Source organism: Limtongia smithiae (genome assembly GCF_038497785.1).
Source record: "Limtongia smithiae strain NRRL Y-17922 unplaced genomic scaffold V1518scaffold_17, whole genome shotgun sequence".
Lineage (NCBI taxonomy): Eukaryota > Fungi > Ascomycota > Lipomycetes > Lipomycetales > Lipomycetaceae > Limtongia > Limtongia smithiae.
This window is the reverse complement of record NW_027117638.1, coordinates 179,423-199,545: the sequence shown is the minus strand read 5'-3', so window position 1 is coordinate 199,545 and position 20,123 is coordinate 179,423. Positions and strand designations below refer to the sequence as shown.

Sequence of the window (20,123 nt, the reverse complement as noted above, 5' to 3'; positions counted from 1 at the left end):
CCATTAATTGCTTGCGCCAGTAAAGGCGGTAACGTTCGAAGTCATTAAACTTGACATTGGGAGTGCTAGCTTATGTGAAAAGTTAACTACGGCTCAGGTAATCTATTTTACAGCACGCTGAGTAGCTAGGCAGGAAGTTTAGCTAGGCAGGAATTTTTACATGGGTAACAGTCATCATTTAAGTCCTTCGCTCTACCTTTTATCTCTAAATTGCGTTCCTTCCTCCAATAGCGGCTCACTAGTTGGTACCAAACAGCTTTCGCTTCCCTATTCTCTCAGACTCTTATATTTACACTTCAACACAAAATTTTGAAGCGGCGGGAAGAAAAAGAGAGCGACGAGATGGGATTGCAACAGATTCAGTATGCAGCTTAGGTTAATGAGAAACCTGGGGGTTAACTAATAATGCGTCCATTGCCACGATGTTAGTGCTGCAGTTGTAAGTAGCAAATTGTGCGGTTATCATAGATGACTGACCTGACATTAAAAGTCCTTAATAGTGCAGTGCAACAGTGTAGCTGATGTGAGCTATTCTGCCCCAGAAGTGATGAGAGTGCTGCACAGCGATGGTAGGCAAAGAATTTTTGTACAAGTCATTGACTTACCATATGATAAATCACGGGAGTGCAGATCAGCACAGCAAGCAAGAGCTCTCCAACATAAAAAGTCAGTCCCCACTCCATACTAAGTAGTTCATAGCACGTACCTCCTGAGTGGCTTGTGGTCCAAGACAAATATCTACCTGGCCGTGATTTTATTAGGAGCTGATGCAAGATAACAGTATGACGCAAGACTGAGAGAATTGCGTGTGGAAGTATGGATAAACTACATTACCATAACTCAATTCTGCTGTCAAATCATGGCACGCCATAGCATCAGGCAGCCATCTTTGTTATATAAAGTATTCACAGGATGGCGTTTTGATGTGAGTGGCGGTGTAGACTGAAATTACTAGCAAGGAAGATGTCCTCTTCCTGCTGTGTCTCCCCACCCAGTATGGCATAGGCGTAAGTCTGGTGTATTGCTGCTGTTGGGAGTTCGGCTGGGAGTTCCATGGTTCCTGGCTGGCAGTCTTCAAGCATCGATCCGCTCCACCATCGCCATCCGCCAGTCGCACTCCAAGACAGCATGGCAGAGCACTCAACATTCTTCCCCTACGTCTCTCTTGGCGCGGGCGAGTTTTTTGGTCATCCATCGCCTGCGTCGCCGACGTCTACGGCAAAAGCAAGCGCTGCAAAGCAGCGAAAGGCATCGTCAGCAACTACAAGGCACTCGCATAGTAGGAGCCGCGCATCGTCCACGGCTTCACGGGCGAGTTCAATTGCATCGTCGGCGGCGTCGGTATCCACTGTAGTGTCTGGTGTGTCGTCACTTGCTCCTACAACCACGACGGAAGAGGAGGAAGGCGAGGACGAAGAGCGACGAAATGCTTCAACGACCGCGGCGAGCAGCACATCACCGCAACATCTACTACCCGCCTCGGCCTCCGCCTCGACCTCACGCGAAGACCGCGCGCACCTACGGCGGCAGGCAAGTCAGCCCGTCCTCGTGAACGCTGGACCACCGAGGCATAGCGGCAACACTCCGCAGCGCGGCAATGACCACATCCTTCGGCGGTCTGTCTCAAGTGCGACTTCATCCTCGCCGTCATCGCGGGGCTCGATATACAGCAACATTGCTGGTGTCGGAGATGGGAGCGGCAATGGCAGCGCCGACAGTGGAGGTCCGGTGATATACCCTGCCGCAGAGCTGTTCACCGTACATTCAATCCTGTCCAGCAAGGGCTACACATGTAGGTATCTCCGCGTTGCTGGAACGAGATTTGACGCTAACTTTGGATGTTGGCAGTGCCGCAGTTCTACGAGAAGGCGTTTGACATGGCGGAGGCGTCCGATATTCACTACCGCATGCTAGGGAGGCTACCGTCATGAGTGACGCATGGTGATGTAGATCAGTCAATCAACACATCACCATGCACTCAAGCCAATAACCACCCAGTTTGTAGCCCCGAAGTGCGCGTAACGCGCACGAAATACCGCTTATTCTATCACCGGTTGTCGCCTACATCATCAAACAGCGGCAACACAGACCATTCTATTACATTGCCATGCCTATCTTCAAACATCTTGTAAATCAAGTCGACGCAGGCTCCGCCGCAGCGACCGCGACGGGACCGGGGGTCTTTGAGGCAAAGAGCGCCTGGAACGTTTCTGGGTATGTCTTGCCTAGTGCCCGGTTGTACCTGTTGGAGGGCTTGTTAGCGGCTATATGGTGATAAGATGAGAGAACAGCAACAGAACATACAAGAAGACGCGGCCGAGCTGCGCGCCGGCGACGGCGCCAAGGAAGAAATTAACACTCGCCAGGCTGCGTGGGCTGTTAGTATACGAGCACGTCGATAGAGGTTAAAGGCGGTGAGGAAAGACGAGGGTGCTGCAGCAGGAGCGGGAGTGGCATACAGGTAGTTCTTCGGCTTGATGATGAGGCACCAACGAGTCCAGATCGCACCGGTTGCAAACAGAGCTGACGTGGTTAGTGTGCTGTAGGATGAAACAAGAAAGAGAAAAAATGCACGTACCCAGCTGCTGCGTGCCGGACAGAGTCTCGACAGGTCGATTGAGGTCACTGATGCCAGCAAAGACGAGTGCCCACTGCGACGAGTGTAAGTCAACCTGCACGATAGTCGCAAACTATTCATATACCGCCATCCAGCGCAAACGGATATGACGCGACATGACGCATGGCTGTGGGAACGTACTTTCATGACGGGTGCCTGGATATGAAAAGTCAGTAATGGTCATCCTGGCACGCAGTCAGCACAGATCGAGCATTACGCACCCAGAAGTGGATCGTCTTCGGACCGGTCTCAGACTGCATGAACCGCTGGAGTCCATTGACACCGCGAGCTGCCATTGCGAGAAGTGTGAGGCGAGGAAGAAGCGGTGGGTTGTGGTGGGTGGTGGATAGTGGAGGTGGGGGGTCAGAGCGGTGAAGACTCACAGTTTTGGCTGAAAGGGTTTCGCGGGGAACAGCGCAAGTGCGCGATGGTTATGCCATGCTGCCATGCTCACGTAGCGCTGCACATAGGCCACAAACTCCGCGCGTTGTGCGCACTGCCTGATATTCCTGCCTCGCTGATTGGCCGTTCCTCATCATTCAGTCCTCAACACGGTCATCTTCACCGCCTTCCCCACGCCAACAGCAGCTATGGCCTCCAAATACGCCTTCCCCAAGCCGCTCAAGGAGCTTCGCTTTCACCTTTGCCAGTCGTCACCCTCCGGCATCGCCCTCCGCACCTTCCTCCAGCGTGCTTACCCGGTCATGAAGAAGCACAATCCGTACACCCCGATTCTGATCCGTGAGGCGTCTGGCGTGTCCCCGCTACTCATCGCCCGGTTCGGTGAGTTGTATGGATGTGTATTAGTAGAGCGTAATTACTGATAAGTACAGAGTTCGGGAAGGAGGTCAAGGTCCCGCTGGACGGCATCAGCGAAAAGGACCTAGAGTCTGCTATCGAGAAGGTCGTCTTCTCGGCTTAGGACTTTCGCGACGATCTCTGCCTCCACACACACACTACAGACAACAAGCCTCATGACCTTCCATCCGCTCGCACATTTTGTACCATATACCATACAGTCACTATTAGACAATAATGGAGTTCATTCTTATCTACTACTACGCTTTCGGCTGAGGCCCGAACCGGTACTCGCCCCATGCAAGAGATCTCTGCAGCGCAGTGTACACACGCGACGCGTCGTCCTCGTATGCAGCGCCGGCTGCGACGTAGATTGGTAGCAAGTGCTCCTTGGTCGGATGCGCCTTCTGCGCCTCGGCAGTGCGAATCAGGCCTGCGAGTGCCTTCTCGCGGTCCGCGCCAGTATATTCGCATACGGCGTGCGCGAGCATGTCGTCGAAGGCTTTGCTGTACGGCGCGACGCCGTTCCAGTAGAGCCTCATCTCGCGGAGGTTGTGCACCGTCATGCCCGAGCCTATGATCAGTATGTTCTCATCTCTGTGTACCATCAGCCTCGGTCCTCTGCATTGTCATTACAACAACACAACTCACCTCAGCGGAGCAAGCGCCTTTCCAAGCGCAATATGTCCTGACGCGTCCTCGCTGCGCAGAAGCGAGACCTGCACAATTGGTACTTTCAACGCCTGAAACTCTGGAAATGCAACCTTGAACGGCACCCAAACGCCATGATCTAGCCCGCGCGTCACCGCCTTGGCGCTGATCCCGCCCTGCTCTAGCAAAGACATAACCCGCTGCGCCACCGTCTTCGAGCCGATGTTCGGATACTTCTCCTCGTACATGTGTTGAGGAAACCCGTAGAAATCGTAGATCAAGTCTGTCATTTCCGCTGTGTTTACCTCGACGGCGGGAGACAGTGCTGATCCCGAGGAAGCCTGCCAGTGAGCGGAAATCACAACGACGGCGCGGGGTTTGATGGTGTTCACAATCTCGGCACCAATTGTGCGCAGCATCTTGAACGCACCTGGGTCGCCACGTTCGGCACCAGGCTGGTCCGCGTACATGAATGTCGGACCGCCGTGGGAGAAGAAGTACACGGGTGTACGCACGGGAATGGTGGTGGTGGTGGTGGCGTTAGTCATTGAGCTTACAGCTTGCGTGACAGATGAGATGCCTGTGGTCGTCGAAGTCGCCTTTAAGACTGGCACCGCGCTTCCGCGCAGAAAATATCCAAGCACGAGCGACGTGGCACAAACGACTACCGCGATGAAGAACAGCACCTTTGACGTTGACGGAACTGTTGCGACGGGTATATAGGTCCGGGCAGAAGATGATGTATGAGCGGGATCCTGCTGTGTCGGCGAGGATGCGGGCATCCGCAACGAGTGAAACTAGAGAGAGCAGGCGTAGCTTGGAGGGAGGATGCTGAAGCGGCGGGAGGTGGGCTCTTATATAAGCCGGTCGTCGCCTTTCTCGTCGCGTCTGCAGTTTTCTGTTCCCAAAAACAACCCACCTTTCCCCGCTCTACTTACCTTCATACATTATCCTTCTTTCCGCATTCCTCTCTATTATCCTTGACCAATTAGTGTCCTCTGTCAGCAGCTAATGGCCCCGCAAGGCTATTTCTGGCATGCTATGACAAATTGCGTTTAACGTTTACACACGCCGCACCCCTGAAACCTCCCGTTCCGCGCCGCTTATCAACCCTTTGAAATCCCCTTCAAATTAACTCACCAGTATCAATTCTCACGAACTCAAGCACTAGACAAAGAACAAAAACACACCTATGCTATGCTAAACACACTCTTCAGCTGCCGGATCAGTAGCCACTCCTCCCGTGTCACGTCATCTCTGTATGCCGCGTCCTTCAACGTGTCGATCGAGTCGCGCGAGATCTCAGAATAAAGCACATCCGATTCGTCCACATGCCGACCCCAGGTGGGTTGGTTCGCCGGCGTGTCCAAACGCATCGCAACACCACCCTGTGCTTGACCCTTCTTCACGATCTCAGACGCCTTGTGATTTACCTCGAGCGACACAACGCGGCCGAGTTGTAGCACCTGCCGCATCTGCGTCGCGGGATCGATGCGCACAACTGCAATCGGCGTACCCACGCGCACGGAGCCCTCGACAACGTCGACACCGATGATCATTGGATTGCGCTTGTTGATAACCTTGATCGTATGCAGCACGCACGGGAACACGGCCTGCGCCGCTGTGTCCTTGCGCTTCTGCTCAAGCAGCTCCTTCTGGTAATTTGTAAACGCGTCGAACAGGTGGTAGATAATATCGGCGGAAAAGATCTTGATGCCCTGCTGCTCCGCATATTCCTCTGCTTCCTTGTCAATCTTGACATCAAAACACAGCATCACTGCAAACTCCTTTGCGCGTTCCAACATTGTCGTGGCCTTCATAACGTCGCGCTTGTAGACCGGACCGATCGAGATTGCCATCACGGGAATCTTCATCTGCTTCAAGAAATCTAGCAAAGCCTCAAGCGAACCCAGCGTAGAAGCCTGCACGCACACGCCTTTGCCGCTCTTATCGAGCGAGCTTTGCAGATTCGTGAAATCCGACATGACGTCGTCCATCAAGTCCTCCTCGTCGTCGTCGGGTCCAACCAGAAGCAGTCGCGAACCAGCAATTGCTTTGTCGAGATCGTTCGCTGCGATCTTCACACCCAGAGCTGCCTTCACTTCCTTGTGATGTACATACGCAGACTTAATGCGCATCTCTCGTAGCGGTTGCGGAGTAAGTAGTGCGCGCACGTTCGTCGCGATTGGCCCGTTCATGCCGCAGAGCACGATCCGGTCGCCCTCATGCAGCACACCGTTGGAAAGAACCACGTCGATTGTTGTGCCAAGTCCCTCGATCACCTTGACTTCTAGAACCGTGCACTCGAGCTCCGACAGGTACATCAGCTTGTCGCTCATACGACTCTGCGTGAGCTCGATCAGCAGCTTAAGCATGTCGGGAACACCCTCGCCAGTGACAGCGGAGGTGGGTACAAGAGACACGTTGCGGGCGGCGTTTTTGTTGCGGTAGTACAGCTCAGAGTTGAGACCCTGCTCCGCGAGTGCAAGCTTGGTCTTTTGCACGCGGTCGTCAAACTCGCGCTGCACGGCCTTGCTCTGTCTGGCGAGCGAATCCTGTACTGCGTTGTCTGGGATCGTCTCCCAGCCGTACAACCGATCAATTTTATTCAGCGCCACGATGAACGGCGTCTTGCGCGACCGCAGCAGACGGATCGACTCGAGTGTCTGCTGCTCGAGGCCGTGCATGATGTCGATAACCAGAATCGCGATGTTGCAAAGCGACGAGCCGCGCGTGCGCAGGTTCGTAAAGGACTCGTGACCAGGTGTGTCAATAACGAGAAGGCCTGGGACTTTGTATTCCATCTTGCCGTCCTTGTTGACCACCTCAGTTTTCTGCTTGATCGCCTCGATAGGGAAATACGTCGCACCGATCTGCTGCGTGATACCGCCTGCTTCGCCTTCCTGTACGTTCGTCTGGCGCACCTTGTCAAGTAGCTTCGTCTTACCTGTGTCGACGTGGCCGAGAATACAGCAGATAGGCGACCGCAGGTTGTCGGCTGAGCGTGCGTCCATCGCCGCCTTATGGCGTTTGTCGCGCCGCCGTGAAGCATCTTGACGCTTCTGCTCGCTCTCGATGCGTGCGGCGGCAGTCTCGCGTTCCTTTTCTTTCTGCGCGAGCTCGGAGATATCGACAGATCCTTCTTCATCGTGCTTGTCAGTCGAGGACGACACCTCGGTCTTCTGCGTGCTGCTGCCGTTGCTTTCGGAGTCGGATTCGAGAAGTTGCTCCCAGGATGCGCCGCCTTCTTCTTCTTCTTCCTTCTCAGAATCATCTTTGAGTGCACTCTCCCACGATTCCGCAGCTGGTTCAGCCGCGGGCTCTGCCACAGGCTCTGGCGTGGCCTCCTTTGGCGTCTCAACGACAGTCAGATCAGCAACGGAGCTGGTCAGTGATGACACCTCGTCCTCCTTCTGAGCCTTGCCGCCTTTTTTCTTGTTGCCGTAGACGACCTTTTTCTTCTTCTCGCCGTCCTGCTTCTCCTCGAAGCCAGCGATGAACACACCACCAGCCTCGCGTAACTGTTGCGCGCGCTTCTGCTGCAGCGCAAGCTGCTCCTTCTGCTTCTTTGTGAGCAGCTTTCCCTCGCGCTTGAGCTCCTCGCGCTTGGCTTTCTCCTTCTCTTTCTTTTTCGCGCGGGCTTCCTCGCGAAGACGCTCTTCCTCTGCAAGCCGCGCGGCCTCCTCTTCCTGTCGCCGCTGCTCGGCTTCGGCTTCTAATCGGATCCTCTCTTCAGCAGCGCGCTGCTGTTCCATCTGGCGCTCTAGCGCAGCAAGCACGGCATTCTTCTTCTTCTGCTTCGGGTCAACCTTGCCACCCTTTTTTGCGGCGGTCGGCGCCGGGGCGGGAGCTGGAGTCTCGACGTCAGCAGCAGTGGCAGCGACTGGAGTTGCCTTGACGGCGGGGGCAGGCTCGGTGGGGGCGGAGGCACCACCTGCCTTTTTCCGCTCCATCTGAAGATCATGTTAACGAGGTGGATGGCGAGAGGTGGCGGTGTCAGCGCGACGACGTACCTGCTGCTTCTTGCGGAGCTTCTCCTTCTCCTTCTTCTCGCGTTCTTTCTCTTTTTTGCTCTGTTTTGATATTTAGAATACGAATAATCACGGTATAAGGGAGATGCGATCGTACCTTTATCTGGACCGTAGGTCCCGCATCGTCTTTATCGCTATCGGCGGCATCGTTGTTAGCTTCCGCAGCTGTGGCGGTGGGGTTGGTTGATTCAGATTCGGGAGCTTCGTCTGGCTCCTCTGTCAGCGCAGCGGCGGGCACGGGGACCGCGGGAGCGTCGGCAACGGCCTCCTGGTCGTCTTCGAACGCGGTGTCCCAGTAGTCGTCCTTCTTGGACTTTTTGTCCCTGGCAGCCGGTTAGCATTAGCTAAAGGAGATGTGATTTGAGCAGCAGTGACGAAGCATACTTTTTACCCATAGTAGAAGGGTGCTAGGGGTATAGATAGAGAGTGTAGGAAACGGGACGGTGAAGAGTGTGGTGGCGGAGGGACAATTTTTTCGCTTGCCGGTGCGCAAGTGGGAGAACCGTGACAGTCATGTCGCACTTCACGTACAACGCATATGCAGTACATTGTTCAAGAGAACCCCCAGACAAATGCATTTGGACTAAATTACGGATCATGACTGAAAAGACGGAAAGAAATGATTACGCCGATAAAGTGTACGCCGTTGCACGAAGCAAAATCAGAAACCCGGAAACCCAAGCATGCATGTTTTGTTAATGTAAGGCATCAATGAACGAGACTACGAAGGCGGCTACTGCGTCATGGCTTCGACCTCGCTGTCGTTGTCGTTGTCGTTGAACGGCGCAATACCGCCGCGGTTTAGATCCATCGCTCTGGGTGGTTAGCATGCGGAGGACGGCGGTAGAAAGAGATAATGAGGGACGTACTCGGCGGTCTCATCATCGTCGTCGTAGAGATCATCGATTGTCCGTCGATGAGATGTACTGGCTGTGCTTGAGGAGACATCACTTCGGGCTTGACATAGCGTCTCGTATGTCTGCGATTGTCAGCAGAAGAGTGAATGGCAGACGACTAAATGCATACTTGTAGCTGTATGGAGTTAACAGTGTGCATGAAAGATAGAAGAGAGAAGACGTACATGGTATTTCATGCTATTGTCGAGTGCGATTGACAACCTCCGGGATTGCACATGCTGTACGGCGGCGACGACCGTCCAGCTGAAAGATATTAACACGGGCACACCAGACGGCAAGATGAGAACAAACTCACTTGTAGGTATCCATAAGATATGCAGCGACGACGGCAGCGGCCTTCTCGTTGCCGGTCTCGCAGCAGACCAGAACCGCGCCGTCATTGTCTTTTGTGTCCTCGATCAGTAGCCGCGCCTGGGAAAAGATATTGACGAGCCCATCTGTCCCGGCGACTAGCAATGCGCTGTATTCGCAGCTCGGCGAGCGCTTCATGATGTCCCAGGTCCGGGGATGTGTGACAGCTAGGACGCGCTTGATTTTGTTGCTAGTAAGGAACTCCTCGTCCTTGGCCGAGCTCATGGGACCCAGCCAGAGGTTGGTGTCGATAAGCTGGGCGACGCGGCGAGATTCGTACTGCCAACCCTGGAAGACGGCCGGGTCGGAGAAGTAGAACGGGCGGACGGGGGTACGAGGGAGGCCCGGCGTGAACGCGCGGTCCATGGACGCGGAGAAGCCGGGCATTTTGGCGGTGGCTAGAGAAGATAGAGGAGTGGCGTCTGGGGAAGATGTTGACCGCGGAAGAGCGTATTTACAAAGACATACGCAGTTGACTCTAGTCTGTATATACGGAGCCTCTACCAGCAAAATTGCATGATTCGGAATTGTTTCAACGAAAGTGCATATGGCTGTGCAACAGTGCGGATCTGTAACCTGACTTTCTTGTCCTCTTGAGTGGCCGCCCCGGGGACATGTGAACACGCTCCTCCGAGTCCGCCCCGCACTTCACCACCCCGTCTCAGCAAGCACGTCGCTCCCGCACTGAGTCCGCGCACTCCCCGGTCTCGTAGTTATAGGCGCATTGACGGCGCCACTGCGGCCACTGTGGGTCGTGCGTTCCAGCACGTTCGGCACACTTCTTGAGGAAACGGCAGCCTTCCGGTTCTGCCGCGGATCCGGAGTCACGCGGTGAGGGTTTATGGAGTAATCGCAGCATGGCATGCGCACTTACAGTTACAAACTCCACATAAAGTGAGTGCAGCGGTGACGTCGTTCCAGGAACTTCCACGGCCGGGTAACGCCGCTCGCGTGCACTGAAAATTTATTCTGCGTCTTCCCGCTCTTCAACATTTGCTTCCACCGCCTCCTAAACTAGACTCCCTCTAGACTCCTTTCCTCTCCGCAATGTTGGCTTCCAGACTGGCCCGCTCCTCCCTCCGTGCCGTATGTCTTTGATCCTGCCGGTTCTTGTTTTGTCTTCCTCCGCTAACTTCTCTAGTCCGGTGCTTTCCCCGTCCGGAGCGCCCTCGCCTCTACCCGTAATGTTCGGTTTAACTCGAACGGCAAGGTCCAGGGCACTGTCATCGGCATTGATCTTGGCACGACCAGTATGTTCCAAGTGTGTACCGCACATCATCATGCGCTCACCCTAATCTCTTAGACTCCGCCGTCGCTCTCATGGAGGGCAAGGTTGCTAAGGTGCTCGAGAATAGCGAGGGTGCCCGGACTACCCCCTCCGTCGTCGCATTCACAAAGGACGGCGAGCGACTAGTCGGTGTCCCCGCTAAGCGGCAGGCCGTCGTTAATCCCGAGAACACACTTTTCGCCACAAAGCGTCTCATTGGCCGGCGGTTCGAGGATGCCGAGGTTCAGAAGGACATCAAACAGGTCCCGTACAAGATCATCAAGCACAGTAACGGCGATGCCTGGGTTGAAGCTCGTGGCGAGAAGTACTCTCCCTCCCAGATCGGTGGCTTCGTCCTCAACAAGATGAAGGAGACCGCCGAGAGCTACCTCGGCAAGCCGGTTAAGAACGCAGTCGTCACCGTCCCCGCATACTTTAACGACGCCCAGCGACAGGCCACCAAGGACGCTGGCCAGATCGGAGGCCTTAACGTCCTTCGTGTCGTCAACGAGCCTACGGCTGCCGCCCTCGCCTATGGCCTCGAGAAGGAGGCCGACCGTGTCGTCGCCGTCTTCGATCTCGGCGGTGGTACTTTCGATATCTCCATCCTTGAGATCCAGGGTGGTGTCTTCGAGGTGAAGTCTACCAACGGTGACACCCATCTCGGCGGTGAGGATTTCGATATTGTCCTCGTCCGCCAGCTTGTCGAGCAGTTCAAGAAGGAGAGCGGTCTTGACCTCCAGGACGACCGCATGGCTATCCAGCGTATCCGCGAGGCAGCTGAGAAGGCTAAAATCGAGCTTTCCTCTACCGTCTCTACAGAGATCAACCTCCCTTTCATCACCGCTGACGCCACCGGCCCCAAGCACATCAACACAAAGCTCACCCGTGCACAGTTTGAGAACTACGTCGACCCGCTCATCAAGCGCACCGTTGAGCCCGTCAAGAAGGCGCTCAAGGATGCCGGCCTGAGCGCGTCCCAGATCGATGAGGTCATCCTCGTTGGTGGTATGACTCGCATGCCCAAGGTCACCGACACCGTCAAGCAGATTTTCAACAAGGAGCCCGTCAAGTCCGTCAACCCCGATGAGGCTGTCGCCATCGGTGCCGCCATCCAGGGTGGTGTTCTCTCGGGCGAGGTCATGGACATTCTCCTCCTCGACGTCACTCCTCTCTCCCTCGGCATCGAGACCCTTGGTGGTGTCTTTACGCGTCTCATCACCCGGAACACCACCATTCCTACAAAGAAGAGTCAGGTCTTCTCTACCGCCGCCTCCGGCCAGACCTCTGTTGAGATCCGTGTCTTCCAGGGCGAGCGTGAGCTCGTTCGCGACAACAAGCTTATCGGCAATTTCACCCTCTCCGGCATTCCCCCGGCGCCCAAGGGTGTTCCTCAGATCGAGGTTATCTTCGATATCGACGCCGACGGTATCATCAACGTTACTGCTCGCGACAAGGCCACCAACAAGGATTCGTCGATCACTGTTGCGGGCTCATCTGGTCTCTCCGACGCCGAGATTGAGAACATGGTCAACGACGCCGAGAAGTTCAGAGAACAGGATAAGGAACGGCGAGAGGCGATTGACGCGGCTAACCGCGCCGATAGCATTGCTAACGACACCGAGAGTGCCATGAAGGACTTCGAGGCCCAGATCGACAAAGAAGAAGCTGAGAAGCTCAAGGGCCTTATTACCTCCCTGCGCGAGCTTGTTGCCCGCGCTCAGTCCGGCGAAGAGGTTCCTGCCACTGAGCTGAAGGAGAAGTCCGACGAGGTTCAGAACGCTTCGCTGAAGCTGTTCGAGATGGTCTACAAGAAAAAGCAGGAGCAGGAGAACAGCAGCGCCAGCAGCAAACCGGACGAGGAGGAGAAGAAGGAGTAATTGGTTATTCCAAACAAACAAAACAAAACAAAAGCGTACATAGCCGGATCATTTGTGTATAATACAACCCCTTTTTAAGAATAATAGCATATTACAAACTTATAAAAAGTCATTGGATTCAATTTTTCGGTTGTAGACTTGGTACTCAGTTTGGATGTACGTACAAGCACGTTCCCAAGTGTTATTGCGTTGAAGTCCGCAGCCAAAATCCAACCACACAGCACTCCAATTGCATTTCCAATGCCGGTGATGTGTGCTATTCCGTCTCTTTCAACACGAGTGTCCACTAATGTCTAAATAGCCGGCGCTTCTTACGCGTGACCCGTCGCCACACAATCGTCGTGCGCGTCTGGATCGACCGCGACGACCTCTCCTTCTTCACCGGCACCTCCGCTACCCCCGCCGATGTCCCCGCATCGTCTGGCTCGTCGCGACTACATGCGGTGATCACGGCGATAAAACCACTTGTATACCGCCGACTACGCGAGCAACGGTACGAGAAGGGTGTTTCACTCGCAAGAGCGGTCGCGCATAATGGCAGTAGCGCCGCTGGCGACGGCGCGGATGGCACACGCAAACGACAGACCACACTCGATAGCGTCGGCTCTGCTGCAAGTGAAGCTGGTGCTCCTGTGCTGCTACCATCTACAACGGCGACTACTACAGAATTACGATACGGCGCGATAGGAAAAGCGGGAATCGGCGATCTTGCCGTCCACGCTGGCGTGGACGGATGGGAGTGTGCGGTTTTCCTGACGCAGAATTCGGGACGGAGTAGTACGCTCTTAGTGAAGGAGATGAAGGCGAGCGTGAAGCGGAAGTGGAAGAGGGGCAGGGAAGGGGGTGGGGAGAGGGGAGGAGGTAAGAGGAGGAAAGGGATTATTGAGATTCAAGACGAGCAGGGTCAGGGAGAGGGGTGGGGTGTTAGGGAGGTTTTAGAGATACCGGATTCCGATGGGGGTGAATATGCCGAAGATATGTCGAAACCCACAGATTCAGCCGCCGATGAGGAAGAGGAAAAATCTGAGGACGAGGACGAAGATGTGAAACCGCAGATGCAAACGACATACACAGGCTATGACATCAACGGCAAAGAATTCTACCTCGTCCTCCGCCGTCTCCGCCGTACAAACTCTACATCCGTTGCCAAGGCTGCGATGTCAGAGAAGTTACGAGATCTCTTTGGACCTGGCTTGGATGATTCTGACTCTGGCAGCGATGCTGGGAGTGGAGATGGGCCGGGTGCTGGTGTGGAGGTTCATGAGGAAGAGGCTACAGATAGCGGGATCATCGGCTGGATCTCTGCCTCGCAGGGATTACGCGCCAACGATGGTATTGATTTCGAGGCAAAGTAGACTACAACTTTTCTATATACAGTAAAAAATGCGCCGATATATGTGCAAGAGCTCACTTCTTCAACGTCCTCTGCTTTTCCGCATTTTTGATCAACTTCTCCTCAACAAACAGACCCTTTCGCCGCCTTACCGCGTCCATGTACTTCTTCGCAATGTTCTCCTTATCAGCCGTCTCGCCCAACTCCTCAAGCTCTTCTTCCGTGGTTGGTACCCAGAATGGGTCCTCATCCAACATCTCAAATCCAGCAAAGATCAGCTGTGGACTCGCGGCGCCAGAAGACCGTTTTCGAATGTCCTCGGAAAACCCAAATGATTCGACAACAGGGATGATCGCATGGATGCTGAAAAAGGGTGTACCTTCTTTCATCTCCTCGGACGCAACTCGTCCACGTCGGCGCGCGATCACGCCATATACGCGACCGAGCACATCGGCGGGAGCTTGGATCTCGACGGAGTACATTGCGAGTAGCAAACGCGGTGACCAGTCTAAAAAGCCGGCACGAATCGCGTCGCGCGTTGCGGTAATGATTTGACCCGACGAGCGGGTTACCAGTTGCACCGTGCTTGGAGGGGAGGTGAGAGTGTCCGGCGCCGGTTGTTCGTTCTCTGAGTCGACGGTAGGCGCGGCGGATACAGGAGTGGGATGGACTTCGATGTTCTCGATAAATACGGCAACACCCTGCATCGGCTCTGCGCATAATGGGCCTGCACCGGTGGCGAACTGAAATGCAGTGAAAATGCTCTCATTAACCTGTGATCTGTTTGGTTCCTCCTTTTTCGAGAGACTGTGGTGGCGATTAGCAAACAACTAGATGAAAGGCGAAGCAAGGAGCCGTACGTATGTCGTAGAATACTATCCGGTGTAGCGTCGATTAGCACGTTCGGGCCAACGTATTTCGGACCAAACACACAAATCCTGTATCCAGTTAGCACGTCCACATCTCACAGAGCGCCATAACGTACTTATCAACTACGCCGGCCCACACCTCCTTGGCATATTCCGCGGTCGCAAACTCCTCTGTCAATCTCTCGCGCAGCTCGTCCAGCGTCAACAATTTTGTCGCTGCAAACGACTCACCGTCCTCTTCCTCCACCACAACTTCAGCGACTCCTCGTCTTAGAAGCGCCTGGATCGCGCCTGCATATGACACCAAAAAATCCGTTACAGCAGCTGGCAACGGCCGCACGGACAAGCGAACGGCGACTTGCGCGCCTGCGACGGAGACTACAGACGTGCCCCGCGGTAACTCGCTGTTCTTTGGCGGATTCATCTCCGCGATGCGCACAATGGACTCGCGGTATGGCACGATCGGTTCGGACGCGTGTATCTCTACACCCGCGAAACGTTCGCGTAGATCTTTAAGACAGCGTTCAAGGTGGAGTTCGCCGGCGGTGAGAATGACATGTTCGCCGTTTTCCTGGAGTACGATCTGCACACATGGGTCCGCTTGGTTGAGTAGACGTAGACCGCGTTCGAGTTCAGGGAGTTCGCTTGGGCGTTCTGGTTCGAGGGCGACGCGGACGATGGGCGCAGAGGATAAGTTAACGCCTGCGAGGTTGACGCCGCCGGGCGTTGAGAAAAGTGTTGCGCTTTTGAGAACAACGCCATCGAGGCCACCGATGCCGACGACGTTGCCAGAGGGGACAGTGTCAAGAGGAAGAAGTTCACGTCCCATGAGGAGGTATAGATCCGTGATTGCGCACTTGGACACGTATCTGTCCGGGAACAAGGGGTTGTATTTCGGACCGAGAACGTAAATTTCCTGGCCGACGGACAACGTACCGCTGTAAAGTCGTGCAAAACCAATCATAACTTCCTTGTGCTGCACTTTTTCCTTCTCGGTCATATCAAGTTGCGCGAGCATATCCGCAAGCGATGCGGAGGTTGGTGGTGCAACCGGATCGCCGCCTTCTTTCTCCAATGCCTCCGCCCGTGCTTTACTCGCTGCCTCACGCGCCTCGCGTACACGTTCTCGGATGTCGCCAATGGCCTCTGCGTCAGTGGCTGCGCCGGCACCACGCTTGTGTTTCGGCAAGTCGTTTTCTGGAATTGCGATCATTTTTGAGACAAACGCTGACACCGGGCCAGACGCGTCGCAGGCGAGCATTGCTTCCCTGATCGCGGGATCTATCATGTCGCCGCCGGGGGCGGAGTCAAGGATCGCGGGGATGCGCCCTCGTTGAGCGGTGACCGGTGCTGGAATCTGGTTGACGACCGTGACGAGTACGGCGGAGGAGAGAGGAAGCCATTGGTTGAATATCGTGGTGAGTAGTGACCGCGTGTCTTTTGAGCGGAGATCGCGGGGAAGGATTTTCACGTTCAACGCCTTTACGACTTTGTCGGTCTTCTCGAGGTCACGATTCATGACTGTGCAATCGTACACGGCCCAGATATTGTCTAGGACGAACTGAACAAAGATCGGTTTCAGGTTGCGGCCTTTCAGTGACTTCGAGGTGAGAACTTTTTTGGTTTTCGGGTCGAAATAGTAGTCGCCCCAAAGCACTTTTTCGAGAGCAGCACGCTTCATGCCCAGTTTTTTCTCATAGATGACAGCAAACTGTTGAACGGTGAAGCCCCAGCCATCGATGGCAGATGCGAAAATGACGTTATTCGATTCTGGTGCAAAGTAGAGGTGTTCGTCGTCCATCTCGGTGTAGAGATCGTCAGATACATCTTGCTCCATGCGCTCACTCGCGAAGAAGGAGCCTACGACGGCATTGACCTTCTCGAGCACCTTAGACATATGCGTATACGCTTCAAGCGGCGTGAGTTGTAGTTCGGTGACAAGTCTGTCGACTTTGTTGATCACAAGGACCGGTTTGATGTGTTCGAGGTAGGCTTGTCGCAGGACTGTGACGGTCTGAGAGCAGACGCCTTCGACGGCGTCTACGAGGACCAGCGCGCCGTCGCAAAGACGCGAGGCGGTGGAGACTTCAGAAGAAAAGTCGATGTGGCCGGGCGAGTCTATCAAGTTGATGAGGTATTCTCTCAGGTCGCTTGTGCCATCGGCAGAGTTGTGCTGTAGTATCTTGAAGTAGAGCGATATCGCACTCGACTCGGCGGTGTCAGCGTATTCTCACACACTCTCAAAACAAATACTAACCTCCATAGTGATTCCTCGTTCCTGCTCGTCTTCGCGTGAATCGAGATATCGCACTTTTCCTGCCATCTTCTGCGAGATGATGCCGTTGGAGGCGAGAAGGCAGTCCGAGAGCGAGGTCTTGCCGTGGTCGACATGTGCAAGAATACAGATATTACGTACGCACGCCGGCGTAGCCTGAAGGTTGCGCAGCTTCTCGGCGGATATAGGCGCCATTTTGGCCGTCTGAGGTGCTGATACGGCTCTGGTCTGGAGAAGTTGGCGTTGGTGAAGATGAGCCCCAGATTCCACGTGACCCCGCGAACTTCTCAGAGTTCAGTTTGAGTGACTCTTCACGGCTTCGCTTACTTTCTCGTCTCCCGCAATTACAAAAGCCATGGCCGAACTACAGCTCGCCATTCTCCAGGCGCTCAGCGTTGCGCCGATTGACGACACCGCAGTCTCCTTTGCTGGCGTGGACCCCAATGTGCTGCAGGGTATGCTCTGCGGGTAACACCTCCCACATTGCAATTGCTAACATAGACAGGCGCTCTAAGCTCCCTCGCGTCACGTTCAATGGTCAAGTTCGCGTCTATCGAGGTCGACTTTTGGACGCTCACTCCTGAGGCGGACGAGATCGTCGAGAAGGGTTCGCACGAAATCCGACTGCTCGACGAAGTCACAAAGAGCCTCGACGGTCTCAAGCTAGCCGATGTTGGGGTATGTAACATCGACACAGTTGTGCTGTATCCAGTATGCTAATGACAATGCAGAAAGTTCTAGGAGCGGCGGGAAAGCTGGGACAGCTGCGTGCGTTCAAGAACGGATGGGTGAAGAAAGAAGGTGATAAGCTGGTTTCAAACGTGCGTGCATCGTCTATCTTCCCAGTCGTACCGAACTAATGTCGTGCAGGTCAGCGAGAAGCCAGCGGACGCTACCGCCAAAGACCTTAAGACTATCAAGACCACTGGCACATTAGGCGACGCGAAAGAGCTTGCAGAGCTGCGGAAACGGAAGCTTGTTATCAAGGGGTGCGTTACCCCATGTAGGGCACATTCAAATATGGCACTAACAAGACCAGAAAACTGCTCTCATACAAGGTAGAAAAGGGTTCCGAGTTTGCACTAGAGATTAAGAAGCTCGAGACAGATCTAACGCCGGAGATGCTCCTGAATGGCGCATGGAAGGACATGTCGTTCAAGCCGTACAATTTCAACGCAGAGGGCGCGCCCACGCGCTCCGGCGCATTGCACCCGCTAAACAAAGTGCGGGAAGAGTTCCGACAGATCTTCTTTGCCATGGGCTTCACCGAAATGGCGACCAACAAGTTCGTCGAGTCCGGATTCTGGAACTTCGATACCCTCTTCGTGCCGCAGCAACACCCGGCGCGTGATCTGCAGGACACGTTCTACATCAAGGATCCGATCAAGGCCGATCCACCGGCAGACAAGGAGTACTGGAAGAATGTGCACGAGGTGCATGAGAAGGGCAAGTACGGCTCGATTGGTTACCGGTACCCGTGGAATGCAGACGAGTCGCTGCGTCTCGTGCTGCGCACACACACTACAGCCGTGTCGACTCATGTTCTGCATAAGCTCGCGGAGAACCCGGGTCCAGCACGCTTCTTCTCGATTGACAGAGTATTCCGAAACGAGGCCGTCGACGCAACCCATCTGGCTGAGTTTCACCAAATCGAGGGTGTTATCGCGGACTACGATCTCACGTTGGGTGACCTGATCGGATTCATGGATCGTTTCTTCAAACGTATGGGTGTGAACAAACTTCGCTTCAAGCCGGCGTACAACCCGTATACAGAGCCGTCGATGGAGATTTTCTCGTGGCACGCTGGGCTCAACAAGTGGATCGAAATCGGCAACTCGGGAATGTTCCGCCCGGAGATGCTGGAATCGATGGGCCTGCCCAAGGATTTGCGCGTGCACGGCTTCGGACTCTCGCTCGAGCGGCCGACAATGATCAAGTACAAGCTGTCAAACATCCGCGAGCTCGTCGGACACAAGGTCAACCTCGACTTCATCGAAAACAATCCCGCCGTACGTCTGGACGAGGACCTTGTATAGACTGTATTATATGAGATCTCGTTGCTTTTGTCTTACCCAATAAATTACATGCCACGGCTTTATTAATCTATAGTACATGAGGTTGTCTAAACGACCGACTTAACCTCGAAGAACCGCTTGAGATAATACACCTGGAAGACGCCACTTCCCGCGACGACACCTATCTGGAACAAACTCCACCACTTTACTCTCGCATTCGTTGACTCCGCTGTATTCCGATGCATGCGCTCGCGAATTAGGAGATACTCAAGCTCGTCCTTGACCTGTCCGACGAGCATGGACAGGCCGTGGATCTCTGCCGCAAGCGGGTCGGCCGGCGCCTCGGCGGCGTCGACGTAGACAACGCCGTGCACATTGAAGCCGACTTCTTTGCTCACAAAGCCAGACGCCTCGTTGGAGAAGCAGTACGTGTACCGCCCCGGGAATTGCGCGCTGAAGGTGAACTCGCCATGATTCACGTCGCGCTCGGCTTTCAACACCGTGTTGCGCGGGTCGTTCATCTGCAAATGTCAGCATCATATCATTTCCCCACAATGTCCATCACACACGTACCCAGAAATCTATCCCGGAAGTACCCGAGCTACCCTGCGCGTCGTGGTCGCCGACCTGGTAGGTCACTGTCATGACGTCGCCCTTGCGCAGGTCCTCGAAGAAGCACTCGCGGCCCTGCGCCGCGAGCTTGACATTGTGAGCGTCTGCCGTTGACGCAATCAGCGCCACAAGCGCGACGCAGGCCGCCAATGTGCTGCGGACGAGGCTGAAGGATACCATTGCTATGGGATTGTGTTGGAGGGAGGTAGAACAGGGACAGGTTGAGGGCGTGAGGCGTGTCCAAATCGAGGCGAATTATTAATATCACACGAACCCCTTTGCGCGTACAATGGGATTTAAGCATATATACACGCGTCTACACTATTTTTTTGTGTTTATCGAGAGATCCGGCAAGAAAGCCCGAAAATTCAGTCGTGACTCAGGTTTTACAAAGGAAGCCGCAGAGTATCATGAGAGTAGAGGCGTAGACGCGTGTAACCACACGTTCAAACTGTGAGACTTGTCTAGTATATAGCCTCCACCACGTCCTACCCTTCCCTCTTTCTC

General features: G+C 54.6%; 11 protein-coding genes across 11 annotated transcripts; 5 read left to right on the top strand and 6 right to left on the bottom strand.

Moving 5' to 3' along the window:
- Window positions 1–1,057: 1,057 nt before the first annotated feature.
- On the top strand, window positions 1,058–2,126 carry V1518DRAFT_435722 (uncharacterized protein). The gene is made up of 2 exons (XM_066906271.1): window positions 1,058–1,792; window positions 1,849–2,126. Exons 1-2 carry the CDS (start codon window positions 1,129–1,131, stop codon window positions 1,929–1,931), a joined length of 747 nt encoding a protein of 248 aa, XP_066757138.1. The 5' UTR covers window positions 1,058–1,128; the 3' UTR covers window positions 1,932–2,126.
- V1518DRAFT_423413 (uncharacterized protein) lies at window positions 1,923–2,996 on the bottom strand. The gene is made up of 6 exons (XM_066905685.1): window positions 2,839–2,996; window positions 2,759–2,773; window positions 2,579–2,651; window positions 2,460–2,523; window positions 2,305–2,367; window positions 1,923–2,242 (listed from the first exon to the last, which is right to left on the bottom strand). The coding sequence occupies exons 1-6, from the start codon at window positions 2,911–2,913 to the stop codon at window positions 2,134–2,136; spliced, it is 399 nt and encodes a 132-aa protein (XP_066757137.1). The 5' UTR covers window positions 2,914–2,996; the 3' UTR covers window positions 1,923–2,133.
- Window positions 2,997–3,165: 169 nt separating this feature from the next.
- V1518DRAFT_423412 (thioredoxin-like protein) lies at window positions 3,166–3,675 on the top strand. The gene is made up of 2 exons (XM_066905684.1): window positions 3,166–3,400; window positions 3,451–3,675. Exons 1-2 carry the CDS (start codon window positions 3,208–3,210, stop codon window positions 3,537–3,539), a joined length of 282 nt encoding a protein of 93 aa, XP_066757136.1. The 5' UTR covers window positions 3,166–3,207; the 3' UTR covers window positions 3,540–3,675.
- V1518DRAFT_378167 (Extradiol ring-cleavage dioxygenase, class III enzyme, subunit B) lies at window positions 3,676–4,614 on the bottom strand (the record flags this gene model as incomplete). The annotated part of the gene is made up of 2 exons (XM_066901599.1): window positions 3,676–4,012; window positions 4,067–4,614. The coding sequence occupies 2 exons, from the start codon at window positions 4,612–4,614 to the stop codon at window positions 3,676–3,678; spliced, it is 885 nt and encodes a 294-aa protein (XP_066757135.1).
- Window positions 4,615–5,052: 438 nt separating this feature from the next.
- V1518DRAFT_138196 (P-loop containing nucleoside triphosphate hydrolase protein) lies at window positions 5,053–8,290 on the bottom strand. The gene is made up of 3 exons (XM_066900741.1): window positions 8,195–8,290; window positions 8,084–8,139; window positions 5,053–8,019 (listed from the first exon to the last, which is right to left on the bottom strand). Exon 3 carries the CDS (start codon window positions 8,017–8,019, stop codon window positions 5,257–5,259), a length of 2,763 nt encoding a protein of 920 aa, XP_066757134.1. The 5' UTR covers window positions 8,084–8,139; window positions 8,195–8,290; the 3' UTR covers window positions 5,053–5,256.
- Window positions 8,291–8,397: 107 nt separating this feature from the next.
- On the bottom strand, window positions 8,398–10,232 carry V1518DRAFT_423404 (protein-tyrosine phosphatase-like protein). Its single transcript, XM_066905683.1, is given in 5 exon segments — window positions 8,398–8,912; window positions 8,967–9,079; window positions 9,160–9,163; window positions 9,180–9,257; window positions 9,310–10,232. 5 exon segments carry the CDS (start codon window positions 9,750–9,752, stop codon window positions 8,831–8,833), a joined length of 720 nt encoding a protein of 239 aa, XP_066757133.1. The 5' UTR covers window positions 9,753–10,232; the 3' UTR covers window positions 8,398–8,830.
- Window positions 10,233–10,370: 138 nt separating this feature from the next.
- V1518DRAFT_423402 (heat shock protein 70 family) lies at window positions 10,371–12,631 on the top strand. The gene is made up of 3 exons (XM_066905682.1): window positions 10,371–10,451; window positions 10,507–10,615; window positions 10,669–12,631. The coding sequence occupies exons 1-3, from the start codon at window positions 10,413–10,415 to the stop codon at window positions 12,510–12,512; spliced, it is 1,992 nt and encodes a 663-aa protein (XP_066757132.1). The 5' UTR covers window positions 10,371–10,412; the 3' UTR covers window positions 12,513–12,631.
- Window positions 12,632–12,710: 79 nt separating this feature from the next.
- Window positions 12,711–13,893, top strand: V1518DRAFT_137417 (uncharacterized protein; the record flags this gene model as incomplete). The annotated part of the gene is made up of 2 exons (XM_066900740.1): window positions 12,711–12,754; window positions 12,814–13,893. Coding segments are annotated over 2 exons (1,098 nt in total), but the record flags the coding sequence as incomplete, so codon positions are not given.
- On the bottom strand, window positions 13,831–17,335 carry V1518DRAFT_423395 (P-loop containing nucleoside triphosphate hydrolase protein). Its single transcript, XM_066905681.1, has 4 exons — window positions 16,972–17,335; window positions 14,831–16,923; window positions 14,706–14,783; window positions 13,831–14,652 (listed from the first exon to the last, which is right to left on the bottom strand). The coding sequence occupies exons 1-4, from the start codon at window positions 17,182–17,184 to the stop codon at window positions 13,920–13,922; spliced, it is 3,117 nt and encodes a 1,038-aa protein (XP_066757130.1). The 5' UTR covers window positions 17,185–17,335; the 3' UTR covers window positions 13,831–13,919.
- On the top strand, window positions 17,216–19,108 carry V1518DRAFT_423392 (tRNA synthetases class II core domain (F)-domain-containing protein). Its single transcript, XM_066905680.1, has 5 exons — window positions 17,216–17,444; window positions 17,495–17,667; window positions 17,721–17,810; window positions 17,860–17,978; window positions 18,029–19,108. The coding sequence occupies exons 1-5, from the start codon at window positions 17,345–17,347 to the stop codon at window positions 19,023–19,025; spliced, it is 1,479 nt and encodes a 492-aa protein (XP_066757129.1). The 5' UTR covers window positions 17,216–17,344; the 3' UTR covers window positions 19,026–19,108.
- V1518DRAFT_458021 (emp24/gp25L/p24 family/GOLD-domain-containing protein) lies at window positions 18,992–19,828 on the bottom strand. Its single transcript, XM_066906582.1, has 2 exons — window positions 19,578–19,828; window positions 18,992–19,525 (listed from the first exon to the last, which is right to left on the bottom strand). Exons 1-2 carry the CDS (start codon window positions 19,794–19,796, stop codon window positions 19,112–19,114), a joined length of 633 nt encoding a protein of 210 aa, XP_066757128.1. The 5' UTR covers window positions 19,797–19,828; the 3' UTR covers window positions 18,992–19,111.
- Between the last annotated feature and the right edge of the window lie 295 nt (window positions 19,829–20,123).

Excerpts from the sequence above, each read along its gene's own strand:
- V1518DRAFT_458021 (XM_066906582.1), bottom strand. The coding sequence starts at position 19,796 with ATGGTATCCTTCAGCCTCGTCCGCAGCACATTGGCGGCCTGCGTCGCG. Across the intron at positions 19,526-19,577 it reads CTTCCGGGATAGATTTCTGG|ATGAACGACCCGCGCAACAC; the intron begins GTACGTGTGTGA and ends TGACATTTGCAG.
- V1518DRAFT_423404 (XM_066905683.1), bottom strand. The coding sequence starts at position 9,752 with ATGCCCGGCTTCTCCGCGTCCATGGACCGCGCGTTCACGCCGGGCCTC. Across the intron at positions 9,258-9,309 it reads TATCTTATGGATACCTACAA|CTGGACGGTCGTCGCCGCCG; the intron begins GTGAGTTTGTTC and ends AATATCTTTCAG. Across the intron at positions 8,913-8,966 it reads GACGATGATGAGACCGCCGA|AGCGATGGATCTAAACCGCG; the intron begins GTACGTCCCTCA and ends CTAACCACCCAG.
- V1518DRAFT_423413 (XM_066905685.1), bottom strand. The coding sequence starts at position 2,913 with ATGGCAGCTCGCGGTGTCAATGGACTCCAGCGGTTCATGCAGTCTGAG. Across the intron at positions 2,524-2,578 it reads GTCCGGCACGCAGCAGCTGG|CTCTGTTTGCAACCGGTGCG; the intron begins GTACGTGCATTT and ends TAACCACGTCAG. Across the intron at positions 2,243-2,304 it reads CAGCTCGGCCGCGTCTTCTT|GTACAACCGGGCACTAGGCA; the intron begins GTATGTTCTGTT and ends GCCCTCCAACAG.
- V1518DRAFT_423392 (XM_066905680.1), top strand. The coding sequence starts at position 17,345 with ATGGCCGAACTACAGCTCGCCATTCTCCAGGCGCTCAGCGTTGCGCCG. Across the intron at positions 17,445-17,494 it reads GGACCCCAATGTGCTGCAGG|GCGCTCTAAGCTCCCTCGCG; the intron begins GTATGCTCTGCG and ends TAACATAGACAG. Across the intron at positions 17,811-17,859 it reads GTGATAAGCTGGTTTCAAAC|GTCAGCGAGAAGCCAGCGGA; the intron begins GTGCGTGCATCG and ends AATGTCGTGCAG.
- V1518DRAFT_138196 (XM_066900741.1), bottom strand. The coding sequence starts at position 8,019 with ATGGAGCGGAAAAAGGCAGGTGGTGCCTCCGCCCCCACCGAGCCTGCC.
- V1518DRAFT_435722 (XM_066906271.1), top strand. The coding sequence starts at position 1,129 with ATGGCAGAGCACTCAACATTCTTCCCCTACGTCTCTCTTGGCGCGGGC. Across the intron at positions 1,793-1,848 it reads GTCCAGCAAGGGCTACACAT|TGCCGCAGTTCTACGAGAAG; the intron begins GTAGGTATCTCC and ends GGATGTTGGCAG.
- V1518DRAFT_423412 (XM_066905684.1), top strand. The coding sequence starts at position 3,208 with ATGGCCTCCAAATACGCCTTCCCCAAGCCGCTCAAGGAGCTTCGCTTT. Across the intron at positions 3,401-3,450 it reads GCTACTCATCGCCCGGTTCG|AGTTCGGGAAGGAGGTCAAG; the intron begins GTGAGTTGTATG and ends TGATAAGTACAG.
- V1518DRAFT_423395 (XM_066905681.1), bottom strand. The coding sequence starts at position 17,184 with ATGGCGCCTATATCCGCCGAGAAGCTGCGCAACCTTCAGGCTACGCCG. Across the intron at positions 14,784-14,830 it reads TGGGCCGGCGTAGTTGATAA|GATTTGTGTGTTTGGTCCGA; the intron begins GTACGTTATGGC and ends AACTGGATACAG. Across the intron at positions 14,653-14,705 it reads GATAGTATTCTACGACATAC|TCTCTCGAAAAAGGAGGAAC; the intron begins GTACGGCTCCTT and ends TCGCCACCACAG.
- V1518DRAFT_423402 (XM_066905682.1), top strand. The coding sequence starts at position 10,413 with ATGTTGGCTTCCAGACTGGCCCGCTCCTCCCTCCGTGCC. Across the intron at positions 10,452-10,506 it reads CCCGCTCCTCCCTCCGTGCC|TCCGGTGCTTTCCCCGTCCG; the intron begins GTATGTCTTTGA and ends TAACTTCTCTAG. Across the intron at positions 10,616-10,668 it reads CATTGATCTTGGCACGACCA|ACTCCGCCGTCGCTCTCATG; the intron begins GTATGTTCCAAG and ends CTAATCTCTTAG.